Below are 20,635 nucleotides of genomic sequence, written 5' to 3' on the forward strand. Positions count from 1 at the left end.
GTACTCAATGTTATGTTATTTGAAAACAAGTAAACGGTAAAAAAAAAAAATAGATTAATTTTATTTTTAAAAAATGTCCAGTTAGTTGTTCGGGGGTTGCTGTTTTCCTTCTTCCGTTATTTCCCGGCGGACCGTGAACGCAGCACAAAGTGTTCTGCTCGTTGATTGGCTGCGGTGTCCCGTAGCTGCCGTTGTTATGGTAACGTGTCTTAAGGAGGGATTTTGTCAATCAGAGTTCCAGTCTCGTCAAGCCTCCGGAGCGCTCACATGCTAACATGCTAACCCGGGCACATTTATCGGGTAAAGGGGGATAAACAAAACAACAGAAACTATGGGAACAAAGCCGCGACGAGCGAGAAGCAACCACAGCGACTGACGGGAAACCGAGGAGAAGGTTTTTAAACTTTTTCAACACTCCGCGTCCCGCTTGCTGCTAGCCCCACCAACGGCGAACGTCGGCTAGCAGTTTGAAAAGTTTCAAAAGCCGACCAGGAATTAGACGGCACCCATCGTTGGAGTTCTTAGCAGAAGCTGAGCAGCTGCAGGAATTAGACAGAGCCAGGACGGTGGAGGGTGTGAACTGTGAAGCACTCCCCGGTCCTGTCTGCCCTGTTCGGGATGGCTGAGGAGGGCGAGCCGCAGGGAGCGGCAGAGTTTATAAAAGGTAACTTCAACAAATATGACTTTAAATTAAGAAGAGTAAAAATAAATCTCACGGGACTAGGTGATTTAAATGAGGTACTTTAAATGTAATTTACTCACTTCAAAACCCTCCTGTAACTTTTTAAATCTCCCTCATAACTGCAGTACATCTGCTGGGATACTTTCTCACAGATAGACTTTTTAGAATAATATATATTATATAGCATGCGTTACATAACACATTTTATAAAATAAGCAAAAAGGATGTAATTAGTTGCTGATTTTGTGAACTTAAAGATTCAATAGTTGCGTTTGATATATGTTTTTATCTTAAATAAATATAGTAGCAACCATAACTGTTATTACAGCCATATAACTCATAGATTTGACGCTATTTCTTAAATTATCAACTAGTTTCATGGTTACTCCTGACTTTTTCTGCTCTGAAAAATGTAAAACGATCTCTTTTAAAGCTCTTAAATTTGAGTGCAGCTGATAGTTTAATACAAATTGAAACGCTTTTAATTGAGTTTGCTGAGCAGGTGGATGTCCTTCTGAACATTTAATTTTTCTGCTCTGAAGAAAATCTTTCTGATCTGTGATCAGTGGTTTGATTTAATAGAGAGTGGTTTTGATTTTATCAAACCCAGGACGTTTACAGATTAATAACTTTAAATTAAACGGTTTAGTTAATAGGTTGTTTCACACATAGTTGAAAGGAAAAACAAAGCAAGAACAAAACTTGTCCAACCTGCATCCTGTTTGAAAAGAAGTGGGTAGAGTTAAAACTTATTCTTCTATTTAAGGGCACCGTTTAACGCTACCATCCTACATTTCCTGTTTCCATATAACACTGAAAAGATTTGTATTAATAACCACCATGTGACGGAGAAGTAAACCTCACTATAACCCATCCTCACGTATAAATCTCCCCAGAATGTCATATTGACTGTTTTTAAAATGATTCATATTTTGGCTTTGTTTCAAGACATTACACCAATTTATTTTTTTCTTATATAAACATGTTTTTTTTCTTTTTGCAATTATATCCCCCATTTTCTCCCTAAACATCTTTTGGATAATAATCTTTTGCTCTAAACATAGTTAATGCTGTTTTAAAATTTAAAAAAAATAGTGGATTTGTCCGTTCCTTGTTTCCTACATTATTTACAATCCTGGTTACTTATTTTAATAATAGGCATGATCCAATCATTTTTTTTTTCAATGGGCAACATTTTTTGCTATTTTGATTTTTACCTGTCTTATCTGTCTTATCCAGCTGATTCTATCTTTAATGTGTTTCCATATAGTCGTTTGTTTTTAATATCATCCATAGTTCTGTACTTTTGTATCCCCGGGTAGTTGTAAAGTTCCACCTTTTATTCAGATTTAAAAACACCGTTTCTGTTCAGTCTGGATAAGCTGCACCAGAAAAAAAAATGTGTTTAAATTTTTGCAGATAAGAGAAATTTGAGCATTTTTGTTGCGTGTGTGTTTGAGACCTGGGGCTGGGCAATATATCGAGATTTTAAATATATAATGATAAAAAAGAAGATATATAAGATGTGACTATATTGTTTATACTGAGACGGTCTATGTTGTGTTAGAATTATACTAATAAATATTACAGTTATTTTACAGCAATTTCTCATATTTATCTACAGCTGTTTGTTTAAAAATGTGCCTGAGAGACATTTGGGATAAAGCTTTGATTCAGAGATGCCTTTTTATTATTACTTTATGAAAAAAAAACACATCCAGATAAATATCGTATATCAGCCTAAAAATATAATTTTTCCTCCATATCGCCCAGCCTTAAGTGGACCGAACACTGATCCCTGTGGGACACCACAAGTCAGATCTTTACTCTCCCATCCGTACCCAGAGCTGCCTGTTTATTACATATCCAACACCACACCTCTGATATCATACCTTTCTAAAAAAAATATGTCATGATTCATTGTAACACACGTTGTCTTAGGAGTGGACAAAATTCGCAGGTTTTATCGTCATCATAGCTTCAAGTCAACATGTACAACATGCAAATCACAAAGAAGTGTACTAAATCTTAGCTTATTGTTTAAATGCCGTTCAGGCTGTTATATTTGGTCATAATCGGTATTTAATGCAGCGTGAAAATGTTTGACTGGTCAGAGAAGCAGCAGGGGGGTCCAGTTATTTTAAGAAAATGCAACGTTGTCCATAAGAAACTTTTCAATAAAACCTCCATATTTACGTGAAGAGGCAGCAGCAGCGGTGGTGCCTGTGAGACGGCGCTGAGGGAAAAGGGAACTCTCATAGCAGCTCTTTCTGCTTTGGGTAAAGTCGCGATTAAAACAAAAAAGTCGCTAGACTTGTTACGAGTCGCTTTTTGAAATAAAATTGCTACAAGGGTCTGAAAAGTCGCTAAATATAGCAAAGACACTAAATGGGCAACACTGGACTGATGTCTCCAGTTTTCCTTCCTGAGATTAGCGCTGCTCAGTAGCTGCTAACAACCAGACAGGAAAGAGTAGGCAGTGTTGGTTTTTCAAAATAAGGTAAATTTTAATGTTTAGTTTCCTCTGTTAGCTTCATTAATGTGTGCATTATCAAAGACAGCCTGGACGCCAAACTTGATCATTTATAAAGTTTAAAAGCCGGTCTCTTCTGCTCCTCCGTAGCCGTTCTTACGCCGCTGGGATTACATTGACTGTCCTGTATGCATGTTTAAATGTTAAAGGTCACAACCAGTGGTGTGACATTGTGATGAAAGAAAAGTATTATAGAGTATATTTAAATTCTATGCGAGTTCTGAGCATTTTACCCCTTTAAAGCCTGATGCAGGTCATTGTGAGAGAAAATATTTTAAGGTTAAGTTAAAGAAAAATAAAGCGTCAGGCTTTTATTATTATTATTCTGCATTTTTATGTATGGTGAGTAAAATATATTAATTTGTATGTTCAGAAAAATAATGTCTTTGTTCAAGAGGTCTCTGAAATATTTGTATCAAAAATGATAGATTAGGAGTTAAAGGGTTAACTGTCATTTCTCTTCACTTTTTTACAATTCACTACAAGAAGAAAGTATAGGCGATATATATATATATATATATATATATATATATATATATATATATATATATATATATATATATATATATATATATATATATATATATATATATATATATATATATATATATATATATATATATATATATAGTTGTTTTCTGTTACAAACTGGAAGTAGGAAGGTGATGTGAAGAAAACTTCCCTAATAGGGGAAACTGCTGCTGTCTATCTCCAGTCTGGACGCTGATCATCTCTGTCCTGCCGACCTGTCTGGTTGTTGAGAAGGAAACAAAAATGAGCTGAAGCTGAATGTTTGAGGACGGTTGTCCTGCTTCCAGCGGAAGTTTTAAAAGATCCAGACCATCAGATCAGCAGGGTCTCCCACCAAGGCGTTAAAGGGTTATTTATTTTCATCACGGCTGTTTTCTAATAAGCAGCAAAATGTCCTGTAGATATAACTGACTGGTTATAATCCTCTGCTTCTCACGGCTGTTTATGGGACGTGTTGTTCTGCTGGAGACCTGATTCTGGTATAACGGCTCCTGATGTGTTCTGCCTTTTACCCTCAGACCGTCTGTACTTCGCCACGTTACGCAGCAAACCCAAAAGCACCGCCAACACCCACTACTTCTGCACCGACGACGAGTTCATCTACGAAAAGTAAGTTTCATTCAAACTGTGTTGGGTCTGGACTGAAATTCAGTTCAAATATAAACTGGAGCAGCGACGTGTTGAGACACCGCTAAAAACTTTTCTTCTGGCCGCTATTACCTGGTTAAGAGAAAAAAAAACCAGCATGCAATCTCCTACATGTTCATGGTTGCTTATTTTGGTCTAGATAATTTTTTATTTCAGTGACAGGAACAGGATATGGTTCATTCTGACTTTTTTTTTTTTTTAGCCCGGTTTTATAAATAGGTACGCCCAAGTCTGCTTTTCTCTGATGCTTGTTTATTGTCTAATTAGAAGCATGGCTGATAAAAAGTAAAATACGCCGTGTTGCACTTTTACATATTTAATTTGTCTGTATCTGTTTTTATCAAACCTTTATGGCAAAAGATCAAGAACTCTTTTAATGGTTGGCCTGACAGAAACACGCCGGGAATCTGTTTTGTTGACAAAACAAAATTACAAAATACTTGAATTGTGGTTGAGTGCCACCAGATCCCCAGGAGGGCCACAGATGGGGCCCCTGGGGTGCAGTTTGGACAGCCCTGGTGCCGGTTCTCAGGCATCCAGGACCAGAACGCCCTGAAAGCTGCTTTAGGAGACAACTGGACTTTTTTCTCTTGTTATTTGAAGACGTTTGGCTTCTCATCTAAAAGGTTTCTTCAGGTGTGGACAGGTGTTAGAGGCCGCCTGGGTCACTGGTACCGAGGGCATCTGGCTCATTTAAAGCCATTTTTTATGGTCCATTTACTTTAGAGATGCATTGTTCTCCAGGGTTTGTGGTCAGATTTTATTTTATTTTTAAATTCTAATTCTTTGGTACAGCTTCAACCTGCAGATGCTGATTGTAGCATATTAATGTTGTTTTGTATAATCTTTTCTGCCGTGAGGGATCATTAATGATCTATAATAGGAGCTGGAGGTGACGTCACACTGGGTGTATGGGTGAGCAGTAGGAGTGTAGGTCAGCAGCTGTAGCGCGATTCGATGTTGTATCGATTCATTTGGATGACGATACAATATTTGCTAATATCACAAAGTCTTTTATGATTTCTGATCGATATGATGTGATATCATCGCCCATCGAACACAAATATTTACTCAAAAAACATGATTTGACCATTTTATTTTTAATCAAAAATAGCATTATTTTAATTTTAACATAACAGATCACCTGTTCACTATAGTCTCGTGCCTGAACTTTCAAAATAAAAGCGTATCTTAAAAATGTCGACATGGATCGGTATTTTAATTTGGCATTTATGTTATCGAATCATCATTTAATTAATCGTTTTACCGAAGTGGACCGATGTGGTGTTACACCTCTAGTGAGCAGGCGCTCAAAAAAGGGTTTTGATGATATAATTTATGTCATTATATAAATAATTAACGAGGTTAGCATCTTAGACAGGCGACCTGTCCGTGGTGTGTTCAGGGGACCAAAGGAAAGGTTGGATCTTTGAGTTGGCGGCCGGCGGGTCCGCTAACTTGGAGCCTTTATAATTTTCTCCAAGGAGGCTAATCAGATTCTGGTGGCTCTCGTCTCATCATCGGCCCTAAAATCATCGACTTCATTGATTTTTAGTATTTGAGACATTTTAAAGCGGAAAATTTCAGTTTTTTTTCATTACATGAACCAATTTTATTGTTCTTCAGTCTTATTTTTGGACAGAAATGGGGACTCTGGGCGATCAGAAGTGATTTTATATGTGAAGGTGAAAGCCTGAAGCTCTTTAGGTGAATAAATGCAGTGAAGAGAGAGCTGTCATGTTGTCCTGATCCGGTTTTCAGGAGTAGCTGCAGCTACAAATCTGAGCCTAAACCTAAAGATTACTACCAGGAAAACCGGACCGGGTTGTTTTCCCTGCTCAGCTGATCAGATCTGGTTCTCCGGACTCGAGGTTCAGCGTAGAAAATAATTGTCAGTCGCTAAAGTTTGAGGCTAACGAAGGATTTAATTTATTGTCCTGTTGAATTTTTCCTGTTTAATCTGTGAGGAGCACGTCTCTGTTTACATCTGTGATACTGAAACAACCAGTTAGTGATTATCTGCAGCTGTCATGTGAGGAAAGAAGCATTTTCTAACATTTTATACAGATTTTTTTTCCAACAAACAGAAACTTGTTGGTTGTTTTTTATTTTATTTGTGGCGAGGCCAAGTTTCAGGTGAGAGCTGAGCGGCCCGGCTGGTTGGGAGGGACCCGGCGTTGAACTCATTCATGAAACCGTCCGATAAGGAGGAAGTATTCCTGGAATCTCAGGGGAGACTTTCCCTCTCAGCTGCTCAGCCGTGCTTCCTGCCTGCTGGGTTTATTTATTTAAACCATATTTTTCTGCTCCTCCGTAGCTTCTACGCAGACTTTGGTCCTCTGAACCTGGCCATGCTGTACCGATACTGCTGCAAGCTCAACAAGAAGCTAAAGGTGAGTCTCTCTGCTGCCGGTCCTCCCTCTGCAGGAATGTCCTGAATGCCGAACGGGAAAGATGTAAACATGACGCAACGCAGCGACAGGACAGCGCAGCAGGTTTGCTCTGCTGCTCCGCCGTCACGCCATTCAACGAGCTTCCTCCCTGTTTGTGTCTGCTGCCGCGTGACAACGCTCCAAGTTTGACACGCGGCACGCAGCAGCTATTATATATAACAGATCATCTGGGCTGGAGAGTGATGGGTCCAGAACCGGGCCAGAACCGGGCCGCCATCCTCTCCCGCTCTCATCTGTAGGTGCAGAAAATGCTCCAGACGTTCCCATTTAAACCAGCTGACCGGGCGATGATGTCACTGGTTTGCTCTGCCTTTAAACTTTTCCATTCGGACCCAAAACCTTCCACGTGCCGGGCCTGGCTGAAGAATCTGCAGCCGGTGAAATTCTGCAGATTTTCTTTGTGTTTTTCATCCACAAAGTCGATGTGATTTCATCTGTGAGGTGGAAGGAAAACAAATCGTGGAGCTGAGAATGTCACCAGATGAGGAAACAGTCAGGCTGCGTGTAACGGATTTTTTGGACTATAAGTTGCTGCGGAATATAAGTTGCATCAGTCATAAAATGTGTAATAAAGATGAAAATAAACACATATAAGTCGCATCAGTCATAAAACGCGCAATAAAGATGAAAATAAACACATATAAGTCGCATCAGTCATAAAACACATAATAAAGATGAAAATAAACACATATAAGTCGCATCAGTCATAAAACGCGTAATAAAGATGAAAATAAACACATATAAGTCGCATCAGTCATAAAACACATAATAAAGATGAAAATAAACACATATAAGTCGCATCAGTCATAAAACACATAATAAAGATGAAAATAAACACATATAAGTTGCATCAGTCATAAAAGTGCAATAAAGATGAAAATAAACGCATATAAGTCGCATCAGTCATAAAACGCGTAATAAAGATGAAAATAAACACATATAAGTCGCATCAGTCATAAAATGTGTAATAAAGATGAAAATAAACACATATAAGTTGCATCAGTCATAAAAGTGCAATAAAGATGAAAATAAACACATATAAGTCGCATCAGTCATAAAATGTGTAATAAAGATGAAAATAAACACATATAAGTTGCATCAGTCATAAAAGTGCAATAAAGATGAAAATAAACACATATAAGTCGCATCAGTCATAAAAGTGCAATAAAGATGAAAATAAACACATATAAGTCGCATCAGTCATAAAACGCGTAATAAAGATGAAAATAAACACATATAAGTCGCATCAGTCATAAAATGCGTAATAAAGATGAAAATAAATGCATATAAGTCGCATCAGTCATAAAACACATAATAAAGATGAAAATAAACACATATAAGTTGCATCAGTCATAAAACGCATAATAAAGATGAAAATAAACACATATAAGTCGCGTAAGTCATAAAACGCGTAATAAAGATGAAAATAAACACATATAAGTCGCATCAGTCATAAAACACATAATAAAGATGAAAATAAACACATATAAGTTGCATCAGTCATAAAACGCATAATAAAGATGAAAATAAACACATATAAGTCGCGTAAGTCATAAAACGCGTAATAAAGATGAAAATAAACACATATAAGTCACATCAGTCATAAAACGCGTAATAAAGATGAAAATAAACACACATAAGTCGCATCAGTCATAAAACGCGTAATAAAGATGAAAATAAACACATATAAGTTGCATCAGTCATAAAACGCGTAATAAAGATGAAAATAAACACATATAAGTCGCATCAGTCATAAAACGCATTATAAAGATGAAAATAAACACATATGTCGCATCAGTCATAAAACACGTAATAAAGATGAAAATAAACACATATAAATCGCATCAGTCATAAAATGCGTATTAAAGATAAAAATAAACACATATAAGTCGCACCGGACTATACGCATCAGTGAAGCTGTAACCCGCCCAGACAACAGAGCTGTAAGCTAGCGCTAGCTGCTGTTAGCTTCACGGTTAGCCCAGTAACAGGTTCTGTCGCCGTCCAGGTCCTTCTAGCTGCACCACACAACGCTCTGCTGCTGACAGATGTTGTTACATGTAACATACAGACATGTTCAGTCTTTGTCTATAAGTTATATGTTTCAATAAATCTTTAAGTTAAGGCGACCAGATCTCTGTAACAAAAATTTAGTGGAGAATCTCTGGGGGTTGTTTTGTTTTGCCTGAACTGCAACGCCGACGCGGTGCGAGTCCATTGGACGTGAAATGGTCCCAGAATAAAATCCCAGTGAAGGCGGATGGATCTAAATCCTGGAGGAAACTCTGCTAGAGGCTCCAGGAGACCCAAGACTGGGTTGGAGGTCCAGCTTCCAGCAGGAGAACCACCCAGAACATATGGCTCAGTTGGTTCTGGGTTCCCTGTAAGAAATAAAACTATAGAATAACAGGATAACATCAGAACTGTACGGTGAGCAGTTGGCAAAAAGGTTCCAGGTTTGATTCCCGCTCCGGTGTCTCTCTGCATGGAGTTTACATGTTCTCCCTGTGCTGGAGGAGGTTCTCTCTGGGTACTCCGGCTTCCTGCCACAGCCCAGAAGCAATAACTGCTGGTAGGTTGGTGTCTGAGTGTGAGGACCATAAAGTATTTAACACAAACACTTTCCACACTTTTCAGATGTTAATTTATTATCTTTAATTTTCTTTGACAGGCAGAATAATTCACCAGTAGCTGTTCTCTGACCCATACGTTCAGTTATTCATAGTTTTTTATAGAAATATACTTTCTAATATGAGTTTTCATGATGGGCGACAGCTACCCTCTCCCTATGAGCCACGCAGACGCTTAGGAGTCGTTTTACCCTTTTTTTTTAAAAACGTATTTCTCAAAACCAATTTCTCTCACATCTAACTCTCTGGCCCAGATGAGCCGGTCCGTTTCACGTGGTTCCGGTCCGTTGTCCCTCCTGGAGCGTAAGTGTCACGGGTGACTGGTGGAGCGAGGACTGGGGGGGCTCAGCGGGTTCATCAGGCAGCCTCTAATAAGAAAATGGAGGCGGCTGATTGTTTAACAGACGGCTGTGAGAATCTGCAGCTCGGTGTTTGCTCTGCAGATTTAGTTCTGCCTAAAACTTTCATTCAGTCATCAGTTCACACATTAATACCAAAGAGATGTGAAAATCTCTTGACTCAGCAGCTGTTTCTGGCTCTGGTGTCTCAGGTCCGTTCTCTTGGTTCACTGCTTTGCCTAAAGTGGTGGAAAGTTCACCGCCACTGGACTCTAGAGCAGAGGAGGCTGGTTCTGTGAAAATCTGGTCCATAAAGATGTGGATCAGAGGTTTGGTGCCATGGTTCATGTTGGCCACGTGTCTGGGATCGGGGTGGGGGGTTGGGGCCGGAGTATAGACCGGGTAGGTTGGGTTGTGGGGGCTTCAGCATTGTGGCTGTGGGGGGTTTCCTTGCGTGGGGGAGGCAGATTCCCCTGTGTTGGTCCCTCTTGGGCTCCTTTACTCTGGGGGTGACTTTGGGTTCTGGTTCCCCTGGCGTCTGCCTCGGTGCTCTGGGGGTCTTTGGCTCTTCACAACCACTATTGAGCATTTTTCTCATTAATAAACCTCACAGACACAAATTCACTCTCACAAACACCTACAGGTGGATCCAGATACTTACAGACTCACTTCTATACAGAAAACTCCTGTTATTATCTTCAGCTGTCTCTTTATACATGTCGTATTAAATAATACTTTATATTCTTCAGTGATGGTATCAAGGCGTTGTTTTTTTGTGTCTGTAATACTTTATTGGCTGGTTCTGCTGTTCTTTATATCTCTCTTTGCAGGTGTAGAAGCAGACTCAGACGATGTTATATTGCTCTCTCCCTTTCCTCTCCTCTTTCTCTTTCACCTTTTCTCCCTTTTAGGCATTTTATCAGCACCTTTTTTCCTGTTTTTGTGTCCATTTACCATTTAAACTGTCCCAGTATAAAATCTTATCAAGCTTCTTGCGTGTATAAACAGGGTCCAAAATTAACACTCGCCAGATGCCAAATGCGAGTAAATTTTCCGTTTGCCGAGTAAATTTCAGAGGGCTAGCTGTGACATGGCGAGTAAATGTTTGTACCAAAATAAATCATGTTTTTCAGTCATCGTCTGGGGGGATGCTTCTTTATGATCGTATAAACTTGTATTACAGCAAACACAAACGTACACAAACACACGTGTGATGCGAGAACGACAGCAGCTACGTCACGTCCGCTTGCTAACAGCTAGCATTTAGCGCAGGCTAATATGTAGCGGGATTATGTAGAGATATTTAGCAGGAGACAGTCAGATTTACTTTGGCTGGTAAAAAATATGGTTGGCCGGTTGATTCAGGAAGTTAATTTTGGACATTGTGTATAAATCAAGCGGATCACTATGGAGTAAGCAGTAATGCTCCACTTGTGAAAGTAAAATCTTTCTTTTTGGCTTTAAGACAATTCTTAATGCTACACTCCCAGAGAGGAGACGCACAAAACACTAGACTATCCTGCAGAGTCCTGATGTCACCCCAATAAATCACCTTTTAAATGAATTAGAGAGGAGCCTGAGAGCCGGGCCTCCTCGTCCCACATCAGTGTCTGACCTCACCAGTGAGCTTCTGGTGGAAAAATGCCATAAACCGCCGTAACAGAATAGCTGAAGCTGTTTTAGATGCGAAGGCTGGAGCAACGTCACATTAAACCTGAAGGATGAAGAGTGGCAGGTCATAAGTCAGGGGAGTGAATACTTTTGGCAGCATAGTTTATGTTTTAAGGTTTCTGTGAAAGAAATACAAACACTAGCTGAGCGTCACTAAGTAAATATAATCTTCTGTTGTTAATTAGTTTAATTTCTGTGTGTGCAGTCGTTCACGCTGACCAGGAAGCGGATCGTCCACTACACCAGCTTCGACCAGAGGAAGAGATCCAACGCCGCGGTGCTGATCGGAGGCTACGCCGTGAGTTTCTGTCCCCTGATCCGTTCGTCTGGGTCGGCACATCTCGTCTGTTGTTACGATAAACAGGAGAAAAAAAACTTTAAATCCCTTCTGTTTATTTATATAGAACAACATTGTTGGGTTTTAAGAAGGTTTCTGAAAAAGTTAGGAAAGTAATCTACTCTCTCTGCCCAGAAGTGTTTTAATTGATGCTTTAAGCTCATTGATTTAAAGACATAAAAATATTTCCAGATTTGTATTATTTATCACCAGTAGAGCTCACCAAGTCTTCGTCAGTGCAAACATAGAACTAAAAATAAGCAAAGTGTTCTTCAAATGAGTGTATTTGTTCTTGTATTGAGCAGGTAAATAAGATTATCTGCTAATGGAATAAGATTTCTGCTGTTAAAATGGGAAAAATTCATCTTCATTGCCAATTTCAAGTGCAGTTTATCTGCTATCTTATTGTAGGGGTAAAAAAAAAAAACGTTCCAGGGGCAGATAATCTTATTTACCTGCTCAATTCAGGGACAAATACACTAATTGCAAGAAAATTTAACTTGTTTTTAGTTCCCTTTTTACATTGCTGTGTCTGTAGGGTGCTGGTTTCTAGCTTATTTATGAGGTTAGCAGCAGCCTAGCAGCTATTATTTTTGGCACGGTCTGCTTTTAAGAAATCATCGAAACAAAACCACAAAGTTACAGACGGGTTGAGAGGAGCTCGAGGCGATCCCAAACTGAAAACGAGAAACCGAAAGTGCTGCATGAACGCTGCAGCAGAAACCTGAGCAGCACCTCGGGGGCGGAGGCACCTTAAGTTACCTTAAAGTCTGGATGCAGGTAAAGACAAATCCTCCAGCAGCTCCAGACGTTGAGGAACCCACAGGTGTCGGGTCGTAGCAGCTAAACTGTCGTCATTCGATGGAATCATCTCAGAGATTCATAAACAGTCACCACCGTCGTTTAGGAAGCGCCGTTCTCCAAACCCTTCTCCCTTCCCCGTTATCCGCTACAAACCTTCTGAAAACGCTGAGATCAGATCCGCTCTCCCAGAACCGCCTCAAGCAGCTTCCGCAAAAAATTAAAATAGAAATTATGATTTTATTATAAAAAATCCAATTAATCAAGTTTTCATTTTATTTTTTAATTCTTAAATTAAAGAAATGATCTTAAAAACTTGCTTTAATGTGGAGCGTTTCATCTGGGAGTTGATTTGAATCCAAAGTGCATCTGAACACAAGCTGCGAAACAAGCAGCTTCCACGCTCTGGATGAGGCTTTTGAAACGGGTCGGAGTGCTTTGGGACCTCCTGGTGAAGGTTTGCATCTCATGGTAGAACAGCTGGTGCAGATCTGGACCCGGAAATGATCGAGGTTCATAAACGTTGTAGCGGTCCGACCCATAAACAGCCGGCTGTTAATGAACCGCCGACTGATTAAAGACGTCCTGAACCCCCTAAACAGAACCTGAGACCCGGTTCCTGCTCACACGGATCACGTCTCTGCAGATGGTGCTTAGTTGTTTTTAGGGCTGGGCAATGCGGCCTGAAAATACAAATTATGATTTATTATAAAAAATCCACTTAATCATGTTTTTATTTTATTTTTTAATTCTTAAATTAAAGAAATTATCTTAAAAACTTGCTTTTATGTCGAGCGTTTTATCTGGGAGTTGATTTGAATCCAAAGTGCACCTGAACACAAGCTGTGAAACAAGATGGCCGCCCTGCCGTAGTAAACTATGAAAATATAAACAAATAAACTAAATGTTTGCTGCTGGTGGTTTGATTACACAATGAGCTGAGAACAGACGTCACTGTGGAACTACAAATTAAATTAAAAACAATGAAATTAATAAATTAAAGTGTCTTATGGTAAAAAGTTTCCTCTTTTTATTTATATATATATATATATATATATATATAGGAAATATAGTTTTCCTAAACATATCTTCAGCATTGCTGCTGTTCTCTTCATGGAAGCCCAATTAGTTTATTGGCAAAATTAACCCCCATTTTACAGAATTTAAATCCCAGTAAACCATAAAGTGGAATTAATCGGTTAAATCGATGGATCTCTCTTATCCCTGCGTTGTTTTAATGTCTGCCAGCTTGTTTTATTCCAGCCTGAAGCCGCCATAACATTTCCCGCTCTGAGGAAAACTGACCATTAATAAACATTTGTTAAAACTCGTTACAAACTGATAAATCTGCCCCTCAGCCCAGTTTGCTTCGCTGCACCTCAGGTCCAAACGGACCGACACCAGGAGTCCACCTTGTGAAGCTGTGGTGAATGTGACTACCAGCGTTCTCCTTTAATCAGCCTGAGAGCAGACGGTTCATCTCTCCGTCATTAATGAACAGGCTGCTCAGACGAGTTCGGCTCATTTCTCGGCTTCAGCTGCGTGTAAAGCGGCCCGTCTGCGGCGTCGAGTTTTTCAGGAACTTTGTCTCCGTCGTGCAGGAAGAGATGGAGAACGGTTAGCAAACCTTCGCGTGTCTCGGCGCCCCACGTCTCTGATCTGCTGTCGGCTCAGAGCTGCTAACGAGGACGGGGTGCAGCTGGTGTCTGAGCGCCGCCGTTGGTGCTGCAAACACGTTTGTTCTGACAACCGCGGAGAAAAACGCTCCCAGTCGTCATCTCACGAGCTGCTGAGCTCAGAGAGTCCGACCAATGTGTCCTGGAGCGGGTCCAGCTCAGGCTGCAGGTGGCACCGCTGCAGAGCTTGATCAGGAATGGCAGCAGCGAGGCGGCATCTCCATCAGAAAAGACCCGTTTACTTCCTGTTTCCATGGTTCTGGTGTTCAGTTTTATTTCCCAACACAGACTCTGGTGGAAGATCTGTGAGTCGGGTTCTGTTCCTCTGAACCGGACCGGCGCCGTCGGGCCGCTTTGTTCCGGCCGTCCTGTAAAAACGGAGCCAGACTCGCTGCTCTCTCTCCCGCTGCGCCTCACACGTTGAATATTTGATGCCGGTGCCGCGGCCCAAACAAAAGGTGATTGTTTTCACGCAGCGGCTTCAGAATCTCACACAATCGGACCCAGTCAGGCCCGCAACAATGAGACTTTTTCATATTTTAGGAGATTAAATCTCCAGAGTTGGAGGCAGAACCTCCAGAGGAAACCTTAGACGCAGGTATGGGTCACCTTATGCTCAGCTTCGCTCCACTGAAGGAACTCAAACGCGTCGTCTTCATCGATCCAGAACCGTCATCTAAATTCTGTTTCTGCCGATCTACAGGAAATCTCCGGGGTTTAGACATCAGTTCGTGCAGCAGAACCATTTTATTTCCCTTTATTTCCCTTTGTGTTCTCCAGATAGACGAACGCTGATCTCTGCCTCTTTCCTCAGGTGATTTATCTGAAGAAAACTCCAGAGGAAGCCTACAGAGCCCTGATATCCGGCTCCAACGCCTCCTACCTGCCCTTCAGGTAACCTGCTGCTCCACCAGCGCAGTAATAATAATAAATGCTGTTAATGTAAAGTTCTGTTTATTTTAACTGTCATCCAGTCTGAATGATCATCATAATTCTGCTCCTGATGACCCAGATGAAAAAGTTACAGGCAGAAAGATTTAATTCATTTAATATGTAACGATATGAACGTTTAGGATCAGGATTATTTCATTTAGTTATTTATTTGAGCAACAGATTTATTTAATTTTTTTTTTACAGAGTTTATCAAATTGCTGTCAAATTATTTTCAATGATAAGCTTTCTGTCCCAGTTCACGACTCTGAATGCCGCAAACATCCGGCTAAAACTTTGACTAAGCTGTCAGCTGGAGGGTGGGGGTCTCATTTTCCTACAACCAGAAGGTGTTCTATGTTTATTTACTTTAAATAAAAACGGCCTATTGAAAATTATTGATACCAGCCCAACTATCCATCAAATGTTTACCCACTTATCCTTGCAGGGGTGGGTGAAAGGCAGGGGTCACCTTTCAATCCTTAAATTTCTGTGAAAATTGAAGGATTTTATGTGCACCTTATAGAAAAATATGGTAATAAAAATAAATAATATCATTATCAGCCATACCAGCAGCATTAATATTAAATGTTCCCATCGGTGCGTGTCTCCGGCTGCTCTCCATGAGCTCCAGCAAAGCCGGCGGTTAAATCGTGGCTGCAGAGCCTGAATGTGACGTGTTGCACCTGCTGATTATTGCAGACGGATTAAATGCGCTGCTCTGTGTTCATGGAGCCGTTAAACTGAACTGAAGGTAAAAGCTGCAGTTTATCAGCGGCTGGACAGAACCGTGAGCAGAGTTCAGGGTAAAGCTGCGCCGGCCGGTTCTGCAGCTGCTCCTGCGGTCGTTAAAGCTGTCCTGGACTTTTTAATCTCTTCTACTTTAGAAGGAGGTTCTAAGAGGAGGAGAAGTTGGTCATCCTCGCTGACCCAGACAGCGGACCGGTGGCTCTGTGAGGGATGAAAGGCTTTTTGTTGTCGTCGACACGCTGAGCGGTTACATAAGAGCAGAGCGCCGCTGAAAGGAGGAGCACTTTGTTCTCCAGCCGGCCTCCTGAGGAGCGCCGCGCTCTCTGCAGACCGCCGCCGATGGATTAAACATGATGCAGGCAGGCCACGCCCACTCAGGGAGGCCACGCCCACGCAGGCAGGCCACGCCCACTCAGGGAGGCATTCACTGGCCGCACGAAAAACCAACGCCTCACACTTTTCCTGCAGAGTGATGAGCAATAAGATGGAAACGCAGGAGATCAGCAGCGGTTCTGAAAAGATGAGCGGCTACCCTGGCCTTTTAAGATAATTTAGAGACAAAAGAATTAGAAATAAGTTGAATTAAAATCATGTTAATCATACAACATATTTCTATATTCTGAATATAATGTAAAATGGTAAACAGTCCAGGGTCGCTTGATAGAGGCAACAGCTACCTTTCACGGATAATCAGATGTAGATGATTTAAATGCATAGAAAGCATTAATATATAAAAGATAAATCAATAACAGCCTAATGTTTTTATTTCCAGATGGTTGATTTTCGTGGGAAAACATGTTTTTTTGTGGTTATTGATCACAGAAGACCTCCATCGATGTTCTCCTCCTGAAGAATGAAGCATTTAATTTTCACGCGTTGCTAGAATTAAATGCAGATTTTATAAAGCAGTTTGGTTGAAAGTCAAAGCTGCAGGTTAGATTCTGACATCTAAGCAGCATCTCTGCTGATGGGGTGGGGGGGGGACTAAACCTGGCAGTGACTATCAGCACAGACGCTGGTATTAAATGGATTATTATGGCTCCATCCTTTGATTTTGCACGTTTCCTAACCGTGTTTGATCCTCTCACCTCTGCAAGTCGTCTGCGTTAAACGTTGAATATCTCAGATCTGAGTTTGTAAAGTCGGCATCCAGAGGTTTGACCAGACAGACGGGTTGAAGCAGTCAGTAAACCCGCCTTCTGTTTTCTGTCTCTGCAGGGACGCCTCCTTTGGGAATTGCACCTTCAACCTCACAGTGCTGGACTGTCTGCAGGGAATCAGGAAGGTGAGGTTGTCCTGCAGCGCTCCGAGTTTTTAAGGTTTTTAAAACCTTTGTGGTGTTTGAGGCGGTCTGGAGACCCAGAGCAGCTCAGACTGACGTCCAGCAGCTGCAGGCAGATGTTGGTCGACTGAGAGGAGATCAGAGCCGAGAGCAGCCGCTAATCTATCGATTATTTTTATATCCACTAATCTATAGATTATTTTTATATCCGCTAATCTATCAATTATTTTTATATCCGCTAATCTATCGATTATTTTATATCCACTAATCTATCGATTATTTTTATATCCGCTAATCTATTGATTATCTTTATATCCACTAATCTATCGATTATTTTATATCCACTAATCTATCGATTATTTTTATATCCACTAATCTATCGATTATTTTTATATCCACTAATCTATCGATTATTTTATATCCACTAATCTATCGATTATTTTTATATCTGCTAATCTATCGATTATTTTTTGTATGATCTCCATCATCACTTCAGTGTCTTTTGACTGACCTGTTCTAGTCGACACACCTTTGAACGCGTCTTTATTGCTTCTTGTTCCTTTATTTATTAGCTTTATAGATGATCCTCCATAAAATTTTCATTTTAATTTAAATTATGATTATTTTTAATATTTCAATCAAAGTAGATTTTTTTTTACCATAAAAATGTTTTTAAAACAATGTTTCGACCTTCAAGCTTTCAACGTTGCTTAATGTTTAAAAAGATTTTAAATTATAGTGTAAAAAAGAGGAGCATATTAAAATGTTTACAGTCAGGCTTGTTCTCTTTAATTAGACAATATTCACAGCATCTATATTAAAAACGAGTGAATTATTCTTTTCTACATAAACTGTATCGCTCCAGTAAAGTTAAATAAAATGATGCCGTCATGTAGCTTCACTTTAATCTCAACCTGAAACTGAAATAAACTCACTAAAAATCTTTAGATATCGTCTGATTGAATAGCAGCGGTAGATTCAAACAGTCTGGCCCCCAGAGGCCTCTTCCTCCTCCTCCTCCTCCTCCTCCTCCTCCTCCTCCTCCTCCTCCTCCTCCTCCTCCTCCTCCTCCTCCTCCTCCTGGAGCCTGATCCCCCCTCAGGTACACCTGGTGAAGCGCACCTAGAACCATATCTTGAAAAAAACAAGCAGATATTTCAGCTTTACAGCCTCATTCTTGTCTAAAATCAGCCTAAAAGTTTATTTTGTACCAAAGAAAGTTTGATTTATAAACTTTACCAACTTTAGTGCCTTTTAGCCTAAGATAGTCTCTTTGCTCACTGGTGAGCTGACGCTCTACTGCCCTCTGCTGCTGCCTCAGTGAACTGCAGGTGATTTAATCTCTACCACTTTGAGACCGCAGCAATGTTTATATATCTTTAAACGACGCAGGAACGTTTCGTGTCGATAATGTTGAATAATCGTTGCTGCTTTAAATCAACCTTCCCTCCTTCATCAGCGCGAGGTTTCCTGTAGATTTGCACTTTCAGCCCAATCGTCTCTGTTCACCCGTCCTGTGTGGGGACAGAGTCTCTCTCTTCGTCTTTTTTCTGCCTCAGACAGAAGCTGAAGGAGTTGATGGCTGACGGCTCTGGAGTTTCATGTTTATCTTAATAATCATTCTGTTGCTGGACGTTACGATGAGGAGATCAGGAGGTTTTCTCCATCGTGGCTCCACTCTCCTCCATACTGTCAGTGTGAGGCAGGGAAGCTCCTTCCTGTGGTCCATATATGAAGTCATATTCAACGGATTATATTATGTATAACACATGATGTAGATTAATTACAAGCCTTTATCTCCTGTTAATTATGTTGATTTTAATGCTGGCAGACAATGAAAACATGACGTTTAAGATAAAATTATTACATCAGACCAATAAAAAATGATATAGAAGTTTGGTCTTAATTAACAGGATGTTTAACAGCAGCTTGTTGTATTGAGAAGGTATTTTATTTCATAATGATGAGCCTCGTCATGCGTTTATGTATTAATATTGCCCTGAAGTGGTTCCTTTAATGTTTTTGCACACATTGATGTTATGAAGATGACTGGAAGCATTGAGCAGCTTTAGATGTTAATTAACTGCTCAGTCGTCCTAATTGATTGTTTATTTAATGAAAGAACCACCAGAGGAAGGCATGACTAACTCCTGGTTTTATTAACATTAATGCTCTGAGTGATATTTGCTCTCTGCGTGGTCGGTGTTACATATTCTGAGTTTATGCAGTAAAATAGTTGTTGTTGAGGGAAGATATTACAGAAGATTGTTGATTTAATGACTGCATCCAGCTGCAGCCGTCTTTAGATGCTGAGGACGCCTCTAACAGCCTCCTCTGGTTTTTACTCTGAGTTCAGGTGGATTTAGTTTGAGACGAGAGACAAAATTCAGTTTATTGTTACAATAAACAGTGTTGGTTCTGACAAAGTCCGTCTAGTTCGTCCTAATAATGATAAAACACCAGATTTTAATCAGTTTGCTTTGCAAACAGACCGAACTAAACATATTTTTTTCTTCAGTTTGCTCCGTCTGCACTGAGCATGCTCAGATTATCAGAGTTAAATGTTCGTGTCTTGGTTCCCCTGAGCTGATATTTAGTCGATGTTGGTTCTGCTGATGTCAGACGTGCTTTTTTTTTTTTTTGCGATGATGTCACAGTGGAGCAAGAATCTGATTGGAGGTTTTACTGGTTGTTTTGCACCTACTGTTGCTGAGTTTAGCTGAATGAAACGATGCCCTGAGGTAAGAGAGACGGAGAACGGCTTGGAATCGACTCAGAAGTCCTGGTCTGGTTCTCTGGATCTGGTTCTCTGGATCTGGTTCTCTGCGACTGCGGAGAAAACAGGAACAAGTCTAAACGTTTGTGACTCCAGAAGCTGCAGGAGGCCAACTGGCAACCGAATACTGTAACGGGGTCAAACAACCGCATATGTCTGCATGTTAGGACAATCAGGGTTAGAGTCAGCGGTCTGAGGAGGCGGCCGCCCCCCCGACCCTGCAGCATGTCAGATAAATTATAAATGTTTATTGTGTGGTTTTCAAACTCTCGTTTTCGTTGTGCTTTTCAGGCTTTGCAGCACGGCTTCTTTGACTTTGAGACATTCGACGTGGAGGAATACGAACACTACGAGGTAAAGCTGCCACCAGAAAGGCTGCAGACTCCATTACCAGCTGCAGAACCTCCAGTGGTTCTGCTGGAAGGTTAAACCTGCAGAATCTGGGCCGATTCGGCCCGTTGGTTTTTATTAAGCCGGTCAAAGCAAAGTTTTCTGCAGCAGGAAGTCTCCAGGGGTGAAAACTGTAGAAATATAGGCTGTGGTGCCCTCTGGTGGCCGAGCAGAGTACTTCCAGCTCAGCAGGTGTAAATCAGAGGA

At 40.6% G+C, this 20,635-nt stretch overlaps 1 protein-coding gene across 2 annotated transcripts in view; it reads left to right on the plus strand.

Moving 5' to 3' along the window:
• The first annotated feature begins 233 nt into the window (after positions 1 to 233).
• LOC105940184 (cell division cycle 14Ab) overlaps positions 234 to 20,635 on the plus strand; it is a 40,459-nt gene continuing 20,057 nt past the window's right edge. Inside the window, exons 1-7 of one of the 2 annotated variants that reach the window (XM_036140763.1) lie at positions 234 to 664; positions 4,265 to 4,355; positions 6,712 to 6,787; positions 11,692 to 11,784; positions 15,115 to 15,194; positions 17,199 to 17,265; positions 20,330 to 20,392. In XM_036140763.1, coding sequence (XP_035996656.1) covers positions 619 to 664; positions 4,265 to 4,355; positions 6,712 to 6,787; positions 11,692 to 11,784; positions 15,115 to 15,194; positions 17,199 to 17,265; positions 20,330 to 20,392 — 516 coding nt within the window. In that variant the 5' untranslated portion in view covers positions 234 to 618. The remainder of the gene's footprint in view (positions 665 to 4,264; positions 4,356 to 6,711; positions 6,788 to 11,691; positions 11,785 to 15,114; positions 15,195 to 17,198; positions 17,266 to 20,329; positions 20,393 to 20,635) is intronic. The other variant, XM_036140764.1, reaches the window with a different exon arrangement.

Source organism: Fundulus heteroclitus, chromosome 9 (assembly GCF_011125445.2).
Source record: "Fundulus heteroclitus isolate FHET01 chromosome 9, MU-UCD_Fhet_4.1, whole genome shotgun sequence".
In the NCBI taxonomy this organism is placed as follows: domain Eukaryota; kingdom Metazoa; phylum Chordata; class Actinopteri; order Cyprinodontiformes; family Fundulidae; genus Fundulus; species Fundulus heteroclitus.